Source organism: Rhipicephalus microplus, chromosome 5, assembly GCF_043290135.1.
Source record: "Rhipicephalus microplus isolate Deutch F79 chromosome 5, USDA_Rmic, whole genome shotgun sequence".
NCBI lineage: Eukaryota > Metazoa > Arthropoda > Arachnida > Ixodida > Ixodidae > Rhipicephalus > Rhipicephalus microplus.
The window spans coordinates 150,013,301-150,028,945 of record NC_134704.1 but is presented as its reverse complement, the minus strand read 5'-3'; the positions used below and the strand labels follow the sequence as shown (position 1 = coordinate 150,028,945).

Below are 15,645 nucleotides of genomic sequence, written 5' to 3'. Positions count from 1 at the left end.
CCCTTATATGTTAACTGCTTTCTCACTGAAGGCATAAGTCTTCGCCTGACGGCGGAAGAACTCTTTTTGCCTCCTGCCCTGCGCACACTGGCGCAAAACTTTCTTCATCTCCTGCTCACCGCTATACGCTGCTTGCTTATATATATTAACCCTACGCGCTAGACGTTTCTAGTCGTTTCGTCGGCGCTCCACACCGTCAAAGCTGTGGAACGGGCAAGACCTCTCTCTCGTAAGGTGACGCAACTCTGTATCACCACGCCCTTTTCTTTCAAGATTTTTCCAGAGATCAGTCAGCACCAGATGCGAGGAGGTTGGTCGGACTCGGCGTATCGCGGTGCCTTCGAGGGGGAGAGACGGCGCACCCGAGGAGTCCGTTGATGCTTGTTTTCTTCTTTTGCGCTGGCGTCTGGCGCGTTAGTCTGGCGCCTTGATTTCACATAGCAGTTATAATTCGCACTTTTTGAGTGCTTGTTTGTGACAACGTCAGTACTATAACAAACGTAAGCACCATTAGCCAACACTTCGCCAGTGCTCGCTGCCATAATACGTTATAGTTTACCATAAACATATGTCTGATAACGTTGAAAACTAATGGAATAACCAGTGTAGGCCTATACGGCTGGAAAATCTAGTCGCAATTACCGCTTGGTATAACTTTTGGGGTATTATTATGTTTAGAACAAATGTTCGATGATCTATAATATGCTTCACTCTCAATTAAGGTCAAGCCAAAATAGCTGCCATGATTACCTGCGAGTGACGACAAAACAAGCAGCGGTACTGCGCTACGCTTTTTTCCGGACACACTCCCAATAACGTGCCACCTGTTGCAGCCCTTATGAATGTTATGCTTATGCCTATCACTATTGGAAGCCTTACAAGCGCAGGCTGAATGGTAGATCTCTGCTGCATCTGGGATTTTTTTTACATGCTGGAACCATGATTTGATTATGATGCACGTCACAGCAGGGAAAACAACTCCGGAATATCATCGACACTACACTGTATTTTTACGCACACCTGAATACACGAGCACTGTTGCATTTTATAAAATACTACATCGAAATATGACCGCCCTAGCCCCAGTATTCGCAGCCATAATCTGAAGCGATACGGACAGTCATGTAGGCTCTCTGTGAAGCTAAGATGCGCAGCGTCCTTGAGCGGGCTATACCAATACGCGACCTGATTGAACACACAGATAATTCAACGAAGAAATCATTCCAAAGCTGTGGCGGCGTTTCGCAATAGTGTCCAACATAAACAGCGTGTAAATCGAACAAATACATTCTGGATTCAAGCAGTGTATGATATAGGTCGTTATTGACCCGCTTTTTGTCGCACCGGTGTAGCTTTGCGTGACAGCCATCTCAATTCTCGGTGCGTCCAGTAGGGCAGTCTCTACGCCGGTCGGTGGACGCATACGAATCAACCGGGCGTTTATCAACCCGTAGCGATGTTTTGTTACGCATCTACCTCGGGGTCGAGTTTTGATGTCAGCGTCCTTTTCGTTTTGTATAGGGCATTGATACAACAGTTTGCAAGGTCGGTGTTTTTCGCGGAAAAAAACGATGAGTACGTATATTTCGAATGCGCTGCGTGCCGTCAAAAACACGCGGCTAAACACGATGGGATCTTCTTGCAAGCAATTTGCGTTAGCCGCGAAGCACCCGTGACTGGACACAAGTGCAGAGTCAGAGATTGCGGCTTGGAAGCGTGGTCGTGTATATAGACGAGACGATCACATTAACGAGCAATTCGAAAGAAGCCAGTTTGTAGACCGAGAGGTAAAAGGGGCAAAGGATTGACCTCGCAGGGCCACGGGTTCCGAGTAGGCGAGGGTTCAGCGCAGCCGCGGTTACGCTTGGCGTCTCAAGCGGATCTGGACGGCTCTCGCATGTTGAACGCCATATCAGAGGTGCGCGTGGCTCTCTGTTTGGATGCCCATAGGGGTTCGTGATACGAAGCTGGCCGGTCAGTGTGCAACAAGGAGGTGGATGAGAGGAAGGGTGGTTCACTGGAAGGCACGTGCCGAAATCGGGTCGGACAGTTACCATGACAACGCATTTCTTGTTATTTCTATATATGTGTATATATTTCTGTCGGTGACAGCTCAACCACTTGCGAAAGGCCACACTTGACTTTGCTGGTGCTTGACGACAACCACGCCGGACCAGGACAGCTCTTGAAGTTCAGTGCTCCAGCTGGACGAGTATTAATTTCCCTAGTTCGGGGAAGTGCCGCGATTGAAGTTTTTGTCTTCTTTCTTTTATATTATTTTAAGGTTCCGAGCAGGAGACGTCGTACCGGCATGCATGGTCTTGCCACGTTAATTCCGTGTGCTTAAGCTTTCAGTTATAGCCAAGCAGCCTTATTACCAGCCACTCGCGAGAGCTCTGTAGCCTTTGCAGTTGTGCGCGATTATCTCGAAAAGAATAAAAGACGAGACAAAATGGCAAAGTGCGCACTATTGAAACATCTTTGATTTTGGCAGTTATTAGCCTGACGACAGAATCAGCATTCTGCACGTTTGCATATCTGCCTTTTTCAGAAACTATCTACATGTATTGCGCGTGCGTGTGTGTAACTATTCATGGTTATGCATATCCACTCGTGTAATACTCATAGGAACATAATAAAGCATAGTCTCCTCGCTTATCTGGGCAGATCAATGCACTGGCAAGAAATAACCAAGGCCGAAATGGCTGTTACCCTTGCTGTACCTTTAGCAGAAGGCATTCCACTAGCGTGCTCACACGCTCATATATACATATGCATGGTAACGAACATGTCACGCCTCATACAGATATCCGCGAGGCAATTGTGAGGCTATTTGGCATCTAGCTGTGGCAAAGTTAAGACGGTCAATAGGTAGCCCGTTTTCAATTCTGGTGGTCATGAAATCAAGAACCTTTACCTCGCACTTCCTTACCGCTGAAAGTACTCCGCAGAAAGAACATCAGCGAATATTGCAGGATGAGTTGACGAGTGCCCCTTTGCTTGCAGAAGACGTGAACATATTGAGAAACTTCTTGGCGTAAATACCTCATACCATCGTGGGTAATGAAAAGTTCTGTGTTCGTAATTGGCATATGCGTGAAATATAGTTCTACATGAACGGTTAAGCGCAGAAATCTATGTAGGACAGCAGTATTCCCCCAGAAGGTACAAAAGCCAAAATTTTTAACTATCGTGGCTTCCAGATATTTATGCTGGGATATAATAAGGAAGAGACCTCGAATATCGATGCCGCTTGTTCGCCTTGAAACAAAATTATCTGCAATTGTCACTCTTTAGCTCGCGCTTTTGCTTTACTGGGACTTTCTTTTTGTGTTCTACGTTAAGTATGCCGGCCTCTCACGGTTACTAAAACCAATTATTTATCTTTGTTAACGCCAAAGCGTTCCTTGGCTAGTTTGACGAAAGCTCTCACGCAGCTGGCTTTCGCAAAATGTGTGTCTAGAAAAAACATGCAATCTCGTCGAGCGCAGCTGACACCGACACCCACAACTATCGGAGCAGTAGTTTGCAACTGAAAGAAACATTTTCGTGTACTCAGCTCGTGCATGCTTAGGGAATACTCAGCGACTCTTCTGTTCCATTATTGATGAGATCATTGATTGCATTGTAACAAATGCAAAAACCGAGGCATTGCCTACCCACTGTTCAATGAAACAAATACCAGTGTGTGTGTGTGTGAGATAGAGAGTGACAGAGGGAGATAGTGAAAGAGAGAGTGAGAGGGGGCTCGTGTGCACGTACGCGCACTTGTGTGTGTGTTCGAGAAGGGAGAGGGGCGGTAGGCTTGGTACGTACCTAAATAATAGTATCATTTCAGAGTTGACATAATTCTTCTATAGTGTGTATGCTGTGACGATGGCATCTATCCTTCGCGTTGGTCAATCACTATATAAACGCTCCAGCTGCACCTTCTGTGTTATAGCATCAGCATGGAAAAGGAATATGATCCGATACACAGGTTACTGCCGAGTACTCGAATGTATTTCCCGTCTCCCATGGCGGCTGCAGCTGATATACAATCCAGCCCTACATCTCACGTTGCAACCGTACAAGCTTCCTTTCTTCGTGCCAGCCTCCTGCATTTACGGTTGTGTTGCAATATATATCGTGGTATGTATGTGGCGCAATCTGTGACGTACCTGGGATTGATGATTTTCGTATTTTAAAATGGCTTTTTCACGCACTTAAAAGGCTTATACGTCAGAGGCAAGTCACCACCTACGTTGCCTCGAGCATGCTTAACGATATGTCCCGTGTAACGATGAGACGAACTACGATGCCGTCCAGCCTTATCGCACGTTTCCCAGCAGTTCAGCCACCATCTGCTGTGACGTCGCCGTACCCGCAATTTTTTTTCCTGGACGCGCCAACATGTGATAACTAGGGGTCAAATTTTTATGTGCCTATTCTAAGCGTAGTTGTGAGAGTAAAATAATCTGGCTTATAGGCAACGACGTCATCTGGTACAGCGCTCGAAAGCATACTCTAAAGAGAGCGTTAACGAATACTATGGCATGAGTTAAGCGAAGAGTATAAGTAAAACGTTATCATTAACCACGCGACAAATAAAACTTCTAGATTGTTCAACCCGCACTGCATGCAATCAAATGTATGCAGTTATGCCGAGTTTCACAAAAGGTGCACAAAGGAAAAGTAAAATGACTTTATACTTATGGGAAGTTAATATAATTAAAAACATGAAAATGATCGTTTCTCAATATCCCAATCTTCGATTCACGTGAAACGGCGCGTTCAAAAGCGTCCTTATATCACACGCGCGCTCGTCCATGGTAATGACTTTGGCAGCGCTCACAACTGCATACGTGCGCGCACGTGAGACACATAATGAATGGAGGCTGGCTTTTTCCACGGACTGGACGAATGCAAATCCCATTTTCGGAATGTAGGGCTTTGTTACCATGTAGTAAGACGTCTTTTTACGAATGTGCGTTTCACACAGATTATGAAATCTTCATATCAATGCGATATTTAGTACAGACTTCCTTTGCTAGCGTTCATGAAGTGAAAGTTAACCGAATAATTAGTTTGTTTTATTTTATCAATTAGATTGGTGGAAACAAATGTGGCTCTGGCTAGTCTGCCCTATCATCTTTGTTTTACGAGTGACAGTGCTCTGTGAATTATTAAGCAGCTTGCTACTCTGAACAAGGAAGTTACTCGCATTTGTAAAGGCAAATGTACCACTTTTCAAATGATTGAGTATCAAACAGCGTCCAAATGAATAAACGTTCTTATAGCGTACGCATCACGTTGACTTTCATCGAGAATAGAAAGAGGAATTTGTAGTTCTTGTAAAATCACAAGGTGCCTTTCACACAACTCAAAGACGAAGGCTTTCTTCTTCTTTTGGCACTTTTTCTTCTTAGTCCAGCGGACTGATACTCCCACCCCATGCTTTCTATCCGTCGCATGGTGCTTTACTACTTTCGGGATTGGCCCGCTCTCTACCAAGCGATCATGTCACGGGATGACCTTTTCGTGTGATGTCTAGGTGACGTCACAATGATTCATGGTGTCATCTGCGACCACACGACACTTTTTGGACCCTTCGTGTCGACGCCATGGACCATTGTTGATTTTTAAATTTTCATGAGGTATCTAAGGGCTTCGCCCCAATAATGCTTACACTTATCACAACTTTCATAACGTATTTTGTATCGATAGCATACTGCCTCAAGTAGAAAAAAAAAACTTGAGTGTCGACGTCACAGCGCTGAGTCGGTGCGAAGCGGTTCATCGCAAAAGAGAGACGCGAACAAAGAAGAAAGTCGCCAGCTAGGCATGGCCGACCATCCGTGTACGGGGCACGTCGCGTCAACACTGGGTTCCTGCGCGTGGGGAGGGCGATGAGTTCGAATGAATTGCGCCGAAAACGAAGAGAAAAAAATTAGGCACCCGACAAGAATGAAGGACATTTACATTAGCCGAAATTAAAAAGAATTACTCCTTTGTTTATTGATTTGAAAGAACATTCCATCCAGTTTTCTGTTTATTGACTTGGTGAAACTGATGTGCAATAGACGGGACAAAAAAAGAGAGAAAGACTGGATGAAGGTCTTCATTTAATTTGTTTTTTTACCTTTTCTGTCTCGTTTATTGGGCTTCATTCTAAGTATACACAACAAACTGGCCCCAACTTTCATTCCTCTAAAGGTATTTTTACTTATTTCTTCTTGCCCTTCCCTTTTTGAGAAGTCACTACTCATGAACACAATAAGAAATGCAGAAGTGACGAAAAATTTCCCAACAATATTTTAAATAGACGTGGGCATTCGTCATCGCTGACATAGCCGTTGCTTCACGGCCGTAAACTTTATGCCACACTGCATACTAAGCGCTTCGTTCGTGAAATATACCTTGTTATCGCTCTATTTCCTTGATACTGTTTGTAAATGTTGCAGTGCAATTGAAATTAGCACAAAAAACAGAAGCCGAATCGCACGGACCCTGAACATTTATGACCGCGGTAGTCGTGGAACACGTAACAGTATTTTGCAGATGATGAGATGGCAATAGCTGTGTCGAGATATATTCGTACTAAACTGCACAGAGCTTCAGAGACAGAGTAAAAAAATAGTATTGCCTAATTATGTTTTTCAAGTTGTGCGCTGTACAGCTGTGCATGTTTTATAACCGACAGTGTTGATTTCTTTATTTATTCACTTTTCATGCAATCCTTGTACTTATCAGTTCTATTTTGCGATATGTGTATAGCCTCATCTTGCTGATTTCTGTAACTAATTGTGGTGCAGGCTAGTTACTGTATATTCATCAACAGTTCATGTAAAACCCTTTCAATGGTTACTTGAGAGACATTAAAAATAAACAAAAGAAATGCACTCATGAGTTAGCTAAGCTAAGCTAATTGGTGCGCTTGCAGAGGACGTGTAATAAGTGAAACAGTGTGGACGTGACGTTGTTAATATGGTATATTAGTAGTGTCTATTTGGGTTTGGTGTGTCATGTGCTTTCACAAATTATCTTATGAAAAGTAAGATGGTGTAAGTGGTGCCGTTACATTCATTTGAAGTGGAATAATGCGAAACGAATTCTTTCCTCTGCCCTACATTCCCAGGCGGCGACGGGTTTGGTATCTGATGGTGAGAACTCAACAACTGCTTCCCCGGCGGTAGAATCAACAACGACAAAGGCACCGGAGATGACCACAACATCTTCTTCTTCAACAACAGCACCGACGACGATGCCTTCGACCACACCCACGCCCACCACGCCAACCACTTCTTCGGCAGCGCCATCTACTGCCCCCTCCACAGCCAGCACGGGCGTGCCTACACCCGGAGCCCACAACCAGGTGGCCGCGAACACCACGACCCCAGCGCCGGCTACCACAACGGCCAAGCCAAGCGTGAGTGCTTTTTCGCGGTTATACAGTTACACTGAAACGCCTTTGTAACGAAGTTCTCGGGGGCCCGCAGTAGATTTTGTTGAACAGGTCCCATCGGGTTGTAAAAGTTGTGGTCGGTATGCCTGCCAGTATAGCCGGAACGTAAGTAACCTTACCTCATAGAAGTCATTTTGTTGGAGAGGCGTTTATGATAGACGTTTTCCCCCTTGTTTTACGGATCCTTGCGAGCACATGTCTAATAACAATTCAATTTACGCGCCAGCATTTATTTCATATATTTTATTCGAGTATTAAATGTTATTCTAGTACATATATGTAGCTTAAACAAGATTAATAGCGCGTACCTCGAAGCATGGTCAAGTTATGTGGCCACACGCTATATTTATTATCGCTATACTTCTTATAAAGCTGTTTCTGCCGTTCACAATTTCTTGCAAAAATTGGTAGTTTACTCAAAAAAACGAGCTGGCTGGAAGAAGTACCTCACAATACGAGGACTGATGTGATTTCTATAGCGGAAAAGTATCGACTTTTTTGCCATCATAGAAGGATAGGCTTCGAAACAAATCAGATCTTCTGTTTTTTTTTGAAGCGGTAAAAATTTAACGCACATTAACTGCGAGAGAAAACAATAATGGCATAATATCTGTGTTTTTGTGGCCTAAATAGAAATAAAAGAATTGAGGTGGCTTTGTGTGACGTGCGCTTACTGTGTCGCCTCCACTTATTTCATGTAGGGCGCGCTATCGAAAACGCTTTTCATCTCCCGAAAAGTCCACTGGTTGTGAAAACTTAACTGCTTGAAATTACGACGGCTGATGCAGTACAGTGTCAATGAAACTAGGACCACAGTAGGACCCCAAGCGTTCTTTGAAGTCATTTCTTTTTGCTGTGTAGTTCGACTGCATGGAGTCTGTTTAGTACAACTGCACGTGAAACAGTTAAAAAACAAAAAGAAAGAAAACAACAGAACATTGTGTTATTTGCAGGCGCCTTTCCACCAAGTGCCCGATAACACATGCACAGCCGAGACCGCAATACTCCGCTCATAAGCTCCACAAAGAGCACTGTGAGCGATTAGTTTCAGTAGCCATGCCGGACCAAAGGAAAAGAGCATATTTGTTAAATAACGCATAACGCGTCATCGAGTCACTTTTTTCTTTGTTAGACGAAACGTAATGAAGCCGACTAGCCATGAAGCCATGGAAAGCATGCAATACATTATTTATAGTTTTTAACTGTACTGTATAGTAATTATGTTCTCTTCGATGGTACAGTGCTCGGCTTCTGCACCGAAACTCGTGCGTTCGATGCCAGCCATTGTGAAATGCTAAAACGTCGTGTATTGTGCGATATCAGTGCACGTTGAATAACACGAGATGGTCAAAATTTCCGGAGCCCTCCACTGAATGCGGCATCTCCGATAATCATATCGTGGTTTTAGAACGTAAAATTCTGGATATTGTTAACATTCTAGAAATTATTCCAAATGTTTAAAAAATGAATTAACGTCAAACAATAACTTACCGTCGGTGGCGACCGAACCCACAACCTTAGAATTAACCTTCTGTTGCTCTATTAATTGAGCCATAAAGTGGCCGTGGTTCCCCAGTTTCAATTTGTCGGTATTTCCGGGAGAGAAATCTTTAAAGTCTTAGCCCATGTTTTGAAGAAACTGCTGCAGTCCGAGTACCTTTTATTTACAATCAACATAGGCCTGGACATACGCTATATGCTTCTTTACCTAAAATGCACGGTAACCTCTGATTTCGACGAACTGCTTTCAGAGCGCCAGCATGGGTGCGGTGTTCTCAGTGGCAACGCTGGTCTTCGGGCTCTGCCTCGTCTACGTGTAGTTCCAAGAACAGAAGAGGGCTCTCGTCCGGTAAGTGACCATGAAATATTGCAAAGCTGCGCACATTTTTGTAATGCTCCAGTGTGGTGGTCACAACTGGGTCGAAGATCATTAGGCATTAAATGAAAAATGCAGCCACTAGCAGAAAACTACTTCAGTAGACCTAACGAGAGCAAGAAGCGAAGTACCAGTTTATTGCGTCCGAGAAAACTGTGTGTAGTGAAAGCCTTCACAGTGCAATTGTTGCGAGCAACATTCACAACGACCGCCAGCGCGGCCAGCGTCAACCAGAAATCAAGCAGATTTGCCCTAATAAAGTTGTTCCTTTTTTACTGCAATACAACACAGGAATAATGATGTTTATGAAAGTACTTAGGCAAAAATAGTTACGATTGAGTAACCATCGTTTTTCACTGCATTTCAAACTGTCGAATCCGATGCTGTTATTGCCGATAAGCCTTTAAGTTTTCATTATTGTACCCACTGTAAAACATAGTTTGGGCGTGTTTGTACGATATTTCGGAAACAGAACAGTGCAAAAGATTGAGCTCAAGAAAAAGGGGTACTCAAAGAACAGCGCTGACGTAGTCTAGAAATCGAACATGTAAGAAAATCCCGCCTTTTCTATATAAACCGAAGTTCCAGATGTGTCTACTAAGGACAGTAACCGCGGAGCTGAATCACGAGAGTGAAATAAAAGATTAACTTTTGCCAGGAACCGCTTCGCCACATTAGCAATGTAGTTCATTTACTTAAAAAAAACATAGGTGAACTATAGAAGTGGAGCTGGTTTTTTAAACTAAGAATTTAGGGAATGAGTTAAACAAACGGGGAAAACTCGGAAACCTTAGAAATGATTGTAAAGAAGGACATTTTTGCAGAGCATCCTTGAGCTAGACAATATAGCTACGGAACGAATACCTTAGGAAAACCGACATCGAACACAAACCACTCATCATCGCAAGGCTTTCAAGTCGAGGGACAAGTTCATTTTTCTAAAAAGGGAATATAAATTGAAGAACCTTAATATTTCGATCGATGAAGACCTTTCTCGGAATTTTCGGGGCATCAGACGAAAACTGCAGGCAAGCGAAAAAAAACAACAACAGGAAAAACACGAAAAAGTTACCTTATCCTTCGACAAGATGTATATTAACAGCGTTGATTATGTCTGGGATGACGAAAAAATGATAACGTGCCTATATTAAAAAAAATCGAGGCCGGAAGACGCAATCGCCCCTTGACAAGAAGTCACGTGCAATTGCAGACTTCGGTAGGCAAGCCAACAAAGTTGAAAGTCGATAACGCAGTTTCCCTTGCACAGATAATGGCAATAGGTCTGCGCACGCAGGTTTACCACAAATAAATCAGTTGCGCATCGCTTACATAACCGCCCGAGTGTTCATGAAGGCTTGCCGGTGTGCGGGTTTCATTTGACGCCGATAGCACACAGATAAGATTGTTTGCGGATGATTGTGTTTTATTCCTGATTGATATGTGGGGTTTAACGTCCCAAAACCACCATATGATTATGAGAGACGCCGTAGTGGAGGGCTCCGGAAATTTTGACCACCTGGGGTTCTTTAACGTGCACCCAAATCTGAGCACACGGGCCTACAACATTTCCGCCTCCATCGGAAATGCAGCCGCCGCAGCCGGGATTTGAACCCGCGACCTGCGGGTCAGCAGCCGATTACCTTAGCCACTAAACCACCACGGCGGGGCTGTGTTTTATTCCTAGAAATAACAACAGTGCATAACCAAACAGACCTTTAAATAAGTTTGCAGAACATACAATCTTGTTGTGACAGGACAGGCATGGTTTTAAACAAAATAGTAAGTTTTCGCATAGGACGCAAGACAAGCCCACTAAAATATGCCTACACACTGACCACTTCACCCCTAAGGAAAGTTGAAAATTACAAATACTTAGGTGTAACAATTGCGAACAATTAATCGTTGAACACATATATTAGCAATATTTGTTTCTCCGCTTTCTGTAAACTTGGCTTTCTAAAACACAAAATTTGAAATTCCCCTGCCAGCAGTACATTATGTGACATTCATTCGACCCAAGTTAGAGTACGCGTGTACTACATGGAACACATACAGTAAACACAACACTAAATAAGGGAGAGAATTTAGAGAAAAGCTGCACGTTAAAGAACCCCAGGTGGTCAAAATTTCCGGAGTCCTCCACTACGGCGTCTCTCATAATCATATGGTGGTTTTGGGACGTTAAACCCCACAAATCAATCAATCTAGAGATAAGCTGATCAATTTATTTACCGATTCCCCCACACAGCTCTTGATACAAATTGACATTCCGCTGCTCGAAACACGCCGCTGGATACTTCGCCTGAACTTTCTAGAATCATTTATTAATCATTAATTATTCATAGCCCCCACGTTATATGTTTCCCCCTGTCCACGAGCTGTAGACGTCATCATCACACATTTGCATTAGCACCTCATTTTGTAAGGACAGATACAAATATTCTTTTTTCCCTCGAACAGTGTCGGTGTGGAACTCCACGAATTAACCTTCTTAAATTAGTCGTTACCCCTGTCTAATTCTTTGTGCCACCGTATTCTTTGTATCATATTGTTGTTATCTTTTTATCACCGTATTTATATCGAGGTATTATGTTGCAGTTCTTGTTTAAATATCAGGCTTCTTTCTGAGTTATGTTTGAGGTTTTGTATATTGCTTGGTGTAACTGTATTGATATTTTGTATTGGACTTCCTGTTTCATACGTAAAATTAGCGCTCTTCCTGTCGAGACTGAATTGTGGTCTGCAGTATGTTATAAATAAAAAACAAAATAAAAAACTCAATACAAAAGTAATGATGGGAGGGCAGAGCACAATCATCGAGCATTCTTATATCATGAATGGCGTGGCGTAATCGTTCAGCTGTTATCATGTTTACATTGTGCCATGCGGCCCCTACCGGAAAAAGACCTGCACATGCGTGCCATACAGGCACATGTATATATTCAGAGTAAATAAAGAGTACGGGGGCGTTTTCCCGTTCGTTTTCAACACGGTGTAGTTCGTCACGGAAACCCGACAAGTGGTAGTCTACCACTATGGCTCAAGAGAAAGGTATATAACAGCTGAATCTTACTGGTGCTTACCTGGCGACCTGTAAATTCAACTTAAATTAAGGACGACGCAGTGAGCCGTTAAAAGGGAAATGATAGACGTAAATTTAAGAGACAAGAAGAGAGCAGAGTGGTTCAGGAAACAAACCGGGGTCAAGGATATCATAGTTGAAATCAAGAAGAAATGGACTTAGGCCGGGCACGTACTGCGTAAGCAACATAACCGCTGGTCTTAAACGGTAAGCGACTAGATTCCTAGAGAAGGTAAACGCATGATGGGGAGACAGAAAGTTACATGAGCCGATGAGATTCGAAGTTTGCAGGTATACGTGGTAGCAGAAGGCACATGGCTGGATTGATTGGTGGAATATGTGCGAGGTATTGTCTGCAGTGGGTGTAGTTAGGATGATGATGATAATGATGATGATGAGTGTGATGGTGGTGGTGGTGGTGGTTATCCCCCCCCCCAAAAAAACAGGTGTAATTTTGCAAGATCTTGTGATATGTGACATAGAAGTGAACAGTTAGGTATACGTCATGGTGAAGATGTCAATGCGCATTGATTCGGTAAAGCTACTCATTGCATTGCTAATTTTCTTTGATTTGGACGTCAATTGTCATTAAATGCAGTTTCGTATTCGCATTTTCCAATTTACCTTCTTCTCTAGGCACGATTTCATCTTCCTCTCTTCTTTTGTCACTTCCCCAAGCAGAATTTGAAATGGCATAATTTCTGGCCATAGCGTCATACGCCTTCTTACGTGTCACACTCTTACTCTGATTCCCTCTCTCTCTTTCTTTCTCCCGCCATCTTTTTCTCAATACAATTGTGCTATGGTAAACACGGATAAAGCTCACGTGCCATGGTTTAAATTTCTTTGACTGTACACGCCTCTCCAGCCGTTAGCGTAGACTTGGGGCGTGATAGTGAGCCCACTCGGTCCTCCTTCGGTTTCTTCTCGCGGTGGGCCTTTGTTAAGCGACATCTCGTTTCTGGCCATGCTGGGGAGCCGTAGTCGAATGCTTTAAAAACGAACATAAATCAAAGTTATGCACGCCTTCTTTACTTATGTACACCTTCGGGTGCGTGAATAATGCTCGTTTGCCCTTCCCATGTTTCTCCATTTCTCTTCATATTATTATTCCTCTGTCCCAGTGCACGTAAAAAAACCCCATCGTGTGTCTTGTTAACCATCTGCCTTTATTTTCTTCTGTATTTATATTTCGTTAATCTCACTTTCTTTGCAGTTGCTGCTGGGGGCTGGAACCATCACCAGCCATCAACTCACTCTGGCGGCGATTGTTGCTTTTCATCCAGCAGCAAGGGTCGAGATTGAATCCTTTGGACGAATCAGCGCTTCTCCAGGGGCGGACCGGTGCTCGGGGCAACACTATAATTTGGGACCAAACATCTCGTGCAAGAGCGAAATGGAAGAATAGGGGGTCAAGAAACAGTGCGTCAGAGCCTGCGATGCTTCGACGAAATGAAATAACTTCAATCTGCACGTGTCGTCTCTACATCGCATGGAGATGAAGATGCGCACCACACATCGATGGGACCAAGATGTATTTTTAAGTGCCGCTCGTCGGCATCGGCCTACTTCCACATACATTGTTTAGTTAACATTTCTATGCTAAACTGTGGCTTCTGAGCCATTCAATTTTCTGTATTTTTTGTTTGCACACGTGAAAGTTATTACCAGGTAAAAAAAAACAGCATCGAAATCGCATTTGCTCAAAAATATTGTACAATCGCTTTTAACTGTTATTTAGCACTTTCCTTGGTTTTTTATATCATATCGCACAAGGTGTGTGGATGTTGAAGTTCACATGCCCCATTGATTTATTATCCGGCGATTTGGTCCCACGATACACCCACTGTACCATCCACTGATGATGCCAAGTGAATTGACAATAAACATGCGTTACAGTCTAGCCGTTTCAAACGGGGGCGCCAAGTCTCCAGAAGGCTTCTTTAACAAGCGGACCATCACAAGACACTAATCAATAAGTATTTATGGTACTATTGATCTTCTTACACTCTACAAACATTTATTTCAGCTGAGGTGAAATTAAAAAGGCGGATGGCGTACCATCATGCTAACACACCTTTAGTCGCGTAAAAGGGTGTTTGGTTCAGTGCGCAGCTTAGAACTGTTTCAGTTTTTATTGTAGGCACAATGACCCTATTTCAAGCACCGCAACGGACGTAGTTTTCTTACTTTGGTTTGTTTTTTTGCTAGTCAAATGTAATACACCTGATGCTGGCACGTTTGACTCTTTGGTTGCGGTTGCTCGTTGACTGTTCGTCTTTCATGTTGGCTATTGATTGTTCTTGCTCCCTCCACCGGTGGAATTGCTGTGGAATTTGGAACCGTGTGGGAATTGTACATAGCGGTCGAGAAACTTGTACATTTAAGAGCATGCCGAGCTGTGACGAATGTACGTATCGCAAATAACTTCACCAGTGCTTTCCTTTTTGTACTTCGTGGCTTCATTGTGGCTTGATTAACGAATGCAGGTGCAATTTGTTTGACGCTAGTGCTTATATAATTAGTAATAAGGGAGAGTAAGATAGGCCTTCCTCACGAATGGATAAGATCCCCGAAATTCAAGATTGTATTCCAGTGCAAATATTGCAGCCAGATAGGCTTTAATTTAACTTTCTTATATGAGTAATACAGAAACAATAGAATTCCGTAATTCTAACCAACCACTGTCTAAACTTTTGCGATAATTCAGTCTAATGGTCGCATTCGTTTAACTTAGCAGCCATTTTTATCGGCATCCGTACTTATTAGCGAGCTTACTATATAACAAGCCTCAACGAAGTATATTCCTCTCTATGATAAATCCACGCTGGTTGTTTTTATGCTGCTACACAGACAGCAATTTTTGATCAGCGCATACCCTTAGGGAAGCAAAGTTAGCAGAACCTTTTGAAAGCTTTATGCACAGCGTCACATACAGGGTCGCCCACTTTTATGACACATAGACCATGACTATTAAAGGAGTTCTAACAGCCTAAGTTTGCCGAGTGTTGATAGAAATTAAATTTACGTTTACAAATCCCTCAATTGATGTTTCCTTATGCAGAAGACTATAGGAGCTTTATACAAACCAAGGTATGAGTATTAAAAATGTACGACTCTGTACAGCGGATGCTTTGGAAAGCAAACTGCAGATAAACTTTACCCATAGGTGCAATACTGTATGGTCGCCAGCTTGCTGTTTCTCGTACTAGTGCTTTCTTTCTATTCTTTTCTTTACTATTG

At 43.2% G+C, this 15,645-nt stretch overlaps 1 protein-coding gene across 1 annotated transcript in view; it reads left to right on the top strand.

Annotated features, from left to right (window-relative positions):
* Window positions 1-14,009, top strand: part of LOC119174181 (uncharacterized) — a 90,184-nt gene extending 76,175 nt beyond the window's left edge. The window contains exons 2-4 of the mRNA XM_075896043.1: window positions 7,118-7,408; window positions 9,196-9,293; window positions 13,619-14,009. Of these exons, the coding sequence (XP_075752158.1) occupies window positions 7,118-7,408; window positions 9,196-9,264 (360 nt within the window). The 3' untranslated portion in view covers window positions 9,265-9,293; window positions 13,619-14,009. The remainder of the gene's footprint in view (window positions 1-7,117; window positions 7,409-9,195; window positions 9,294-13,618) is intronic.
* Window positions 14,010-15,645: the final 1,636 nt, after the last annotated feature.